This window comes from Triticum dicoccoides, chromosome 7B (assembly GCF_002162155.2).
Source record: "Triticum dicoccoides isolate Atlit2015 ecotype Zavitan chromosome 7B, WEW_v2.0, whole genome shotgun sequence".
Lineage (NCBI taxonomy): Eukaryota > Viridiplantae > Streptophyta > Magnoliopsida > Poales > Poaceae > Triticum > Triticum dicoccoides.
In genome coordinates this window covers 771,784,744-771,789,100 of record NC_041393.1, presented here as the reverse complement: position 1 = coordinate 771,789,100, position 4,357 = coordinate 771,784,744, and the positions used below count along the sequence as shown (strand labels likewise).

The following is a 4,357-nucleotide window of genomic DNA, read 5'->3' as shown; positions in this document are numbered from 1 at the left end:
CTCTCTCTACCTCTAGCTGCCGGGTCTTGCTCTCTAAACAGCTAGCTCAGGGATTCCACGATCTGAAGGTCAGTGATTAATCCTTGGAACTACTTGTTTTCAAATGTTAATTTGTGGAACGATTAGTCATGTTTTCTTCATACTAATGGTGTTACTAGGGAGCCGTGCCTGCTAACACTTCCATAACTGCTTCAATCACCAAGAATGGCCACGGAAGGGAAAATCCAAGAGAGGAAGTTCAGCCCTGAACTACAGAAGAAAATAAGTTTGCAGTTTTTGAAGAAAATTACGAAAGACTTCTCTGATGACCAAAAAATTTGCAGGGATGCGTTTGGAACACTTTATAAGGTTTGATTTTGCCATCACAACTGTTTTTGTGTACTATAGGAAGGTTGGTAATTAAGAAGATGCTAATATGTCTATGAGATTAAACAGGGAATTTTGGATGATGACCAAGTAATTGCTATCAAGAAACTTGAGGAAACCGCGCTATTGGCAATTGGAAAGGCATTTGACAAGGAGGTTCAGCATATTATGGATCTCAAACATGAAAATGTAGTAGAATTGGTTGGATACTGTAGTGAGGTAGAAATGAAAGTGCTGCAGGTCGATGGAAAATATATTAATGCAGAAATTACTGAAAGTTTGCTTTGCTATGAATATTTACCTAATGGGAGTCTACATGATTATCTCTTTGGTAAGTAATACACTAACTGCCATAGTTTTAATTTATCTGCTTAATTCTTTCGATGTTTACATCATGTGAAGTTTGGACATGGCTTCTAGTTTGTGTCAATGTTTATATTATTTATTTCTAGTTCCCTTAGCTTTACATGGTATATACAGGGACCACAGAAGCGCAGGAATCCTCTTCAGCTGAACGCAGTATCCATTGGGACGGACGCTTCAAAATAATAAAGGGGATTTGCAAAGGTTTACTTTTTCTACACAATTTGGATAACCCCATTATCCATATGGATCTCAATCATAACAGTATATGGTTGGGTGAAAATATGGAGCCCAAAATTGGGAATTTTGGACTCTCGAGACTCTTTGGCCATGACCAGACCAGAATGAGAACAGAAACAGTTGTGGGATCATGGTAAGCGAATACAAAACTTTGAGACTATTAGTTGCTCCCTTATTCTATATTAAACTGTTGTTTCACGTCATTATTAATTCTTATTAACTCTTGTTGCTGATGGCATTCAGTGGATACATGGCTCCAGAATATATATACGATGGTGTAATATCGGCCCAGGCAGACATATACAGTCTAGGCCTAATGATAATCGAGATCAGCACAGGGGAGAAGAATCATCCTGATGACAAGCAGCTGTCCGGAAGGGAATACATTGAAATTGTAAGAAGAAAATTACTTGAGGATTTGAAGGTTCAAATTTAAAAGCTCATGTTCCATTGAGTTTGCGTATTATCAGTAATAATCATAATTACAATTAATTCTGTATGTAGATACGCATGGACTGGACAGCCGAGCACATAGCATCCGTGTACTCGTCTTATGATGCAGAACGGCTCCAGCAAGTATATGCATGCATAGAAATCGGGCTAGAATGTGTGCAGCTTGATCGGACAAAAAGACCTCCGATAGAGAAAATTGTTGACAGGTTCAACACAGTCTGAAATGCAGAAGAGGTACGAAACCAGAGATATACATGTGCTGAGATGATTTAAAGGCCACTTTCACAAATCCGTATTGATTGAGTGAATAGCAAAAAAAACACCACATTGAAGGCCTACGAATTTCTGCAAGAAAGCATTGATTTTCAGCCTATTTTTTTTGCAAAAAACACCAATTGATGGCTTAGAGCATTATGATGACAATTATGACATATGGGTCCTGCATTTGATGATGGGGCGTAGCGATTCACAGTAAACGGCGTTAGACTGGTCAGAGCAGGATTGAGTCGGGGGAGAGGGGCAGCTCGTGCCGGCGGGGTGAGATGCATGGCAGCAGTGGGATTCAGGGGATGCTGCCGCTGTGAACCTCCAGGGGGCGCATAGTTGAATGACCGGAGGTGGCGGCGACGGCGACGAGCGTCGTTGGTGCTGCGGCGGTGGAGCCCCACCGGGAGGAGGCGCCCAAGGCGCAAGCAGGCGGGGGCAGTCGAGAGGAGGCGGAAGGCGGGAGCTCCGCCGTAGGTTGGTGGCGTACGGGGATGCATGGAATTGGCTGCGGCGCGAAGTGAAGCCCCGGCGCGTTGTGGCTGCCGTCGTCGGTTTCTTGGGAGGATCCCCGGCCGGTGGCAACACACAGGGATCAAGGGGCGGTCGCAGCGCGCGGGGATGCCGGGTCTCGGCTGCGCGCGGTGGTGCCAGGAGGCGCGTCAGGCGTTGGGGGGCGGCAGATTTTTAGTCTAATGTCGTCTACTACGAAATCGTTACACCACATCATGAAATGCAGGACCCACACGTCAGATTCGTCATCAAAATGCTCTAAGCCATTAATTAGTGTCTTTTATAAAGATTAGGCTCAACATCAGTGTTATTTGGCTGAAATTTGTAGAAAAGTGTTTTTCTTTGCAAAGCTAGGCTTCAATATGGTGTTTTTTTCGCAATTGAGTCGTCTTGATTAGACTCAGGTGTATATCAAATCTGTATTTGTAATGCCCTCAATGAACAAACAGGTGATATTCAGTTATGTTTGTATCATTTGACTTCTTTAAAGAACAAACTTGTGCATATTATTAATTACAGTTTGTTTTTTCGATTACGGGACTCCCGGTTGCAACTCCATTTCATTGAAGCCAATAAACATTCTGAGGTTTGGCTGTATTAGCGCACGAATTGTCTAGATCGCACTCTCTCTCTCGCTCTCTGATGAACACAAGAACATGATGGCTTTGCGCAGCGTAAAACTTGCTGCTCTTCTCTCTATGTTCCTTTTATTCTTGGAAAGTCGTGGCTCCACTGCCATACCACTACACCGGCTATCTCCAACTTCCTTTCGCGCTGAGATTGGTGTTGCGGCCCAACCCAGGACATGCGCACAAGCTGAGTTGAGCAGAATAAATCGGCTGATCCCCTAAGTAAAAAGTAATTTTATGGTAGGCCTACAAAGGCTAGTCTCCTCCCATGCACATTTGTCTCACATGCATGCATTCATAAGCACGTAAGGGCGTCTTCAAGACAGACCTACAAATCTCCCCCATGCGTCCGGAACGCGGAAGCCATCTAACGCGGGCCTATATCGACCGGCGGCGCGGTCCGGACGCGATTTGTCCCGCGAACCGGAGGCAAACATGGGGGCTTTGCGGGATCCGGACTGCTCCCAATCCCTCTTCTGACCGTCCCGACCCACCAAAAAAACCTCACCCGCCCTCCTGTGCTGTCCTTCAGATGCATGCGCTGCTAACGCGACGTATTCATGCCGGCACAGAGCACGCAGCGGCCGGCATTGATGATGTGATGTGACCGTAGGGACAAAGGGCGGCAGTGACAGACGCGACCTCTTGGAGCCACCACTTCATTGTGGATGCAGCTTCCCGAGGAACAGACTCCGGCAGCTGCACCGCATTGTAGCACAGAGCCTGAGCGCGGCTTTATAAGTCGTGCTCCGGCAAAGCACATAGCGGCAATCCCCTTTCCCCAGCAACACCGCACTCCTCCGCCTCTCTATCACCCACCTCGCCGAGCTCTTCCTTTTCTCCGATCGCAGAAGCGTGCCGAAATCATGGTGCTCGACGCCGGCTGGTGCCGTCGGCGGAAGGTCTTCCTCCGGTGGTTCTTGGCATTTTAGTATTGCTCCCCACGAAGTAGAAACATCCCAGCTGAAGCAGCATAAATCAAGCATAGGGCCTCCAATGTTACACATTGAATAGAGACCCATGCTTCATGAATGGCAGGCCTTCGGCATCGCGCGCGGAATGTGGAATCATTCTCACTATAGGGTAGCTATCCATAGCAAAAAGCGAGTGCTCTCCAACAGTGTTTCTTTGCTCCCATATCACACTACAGAAGTCTATCGCTTTGCTATTCATCTAGTACACCTCTTATAGAAGACCTGAATAGATGGTGACATACATGGTGATGGCGAAGTTGAATGCATTAGATTTCTGAGTAAGACTATAAAAGAATACCTTGGTGCATGGTGAGGGTCGATTGAGGTAGTATATGCTTGCAACATGTGATGGTGTCCTGGATTAGGGGGTAACAACAAGTCAGCTCCCAGAAGATGTGGGCTGGGCCGAGGACCCCAAAATGACCCACCAGTGGGCCACGTTCGTCAGGCCGCCTGGAGGAATCAAGATGGAATCTTCCGAAGATTTAGGGCACACTCCAATGAACGAATACAATCTACGACATGTTTATCCTCGGATGTTACCGACCTATGTGC

At 46.5% G+C, this 4,357-nt stretch overlaps 1 protein-coding gene across 1 annotated transcript; it reads left to right on the top strand.

Annotated features, from left to right (window-relative positions):
* On the top strand, positions 1-2,688 carry LOC119337487 (cysteine-rich receptor-like protein kinase 26). Its single transcript, XM_037609649.1, has 6 exons — positions 1-68; positions 159-348; positions 436-697; positions 847-1,102; positions 1,213-1,393; positions 1,474-2,688. Exons 2-6 carry the CDS (start codon positions 205-207, stop codon positions 1,642-1,644), a joined length of 1,014 nt encoding a protein of 337 aa, XP_037465546.1. The 5' UTR covers positions 1-68; positions 159-204; the 3' UTR covers positions 1,645-2,688.
* Positions 2,689-4,357: the final 1,669 nt, after the last annotated feature.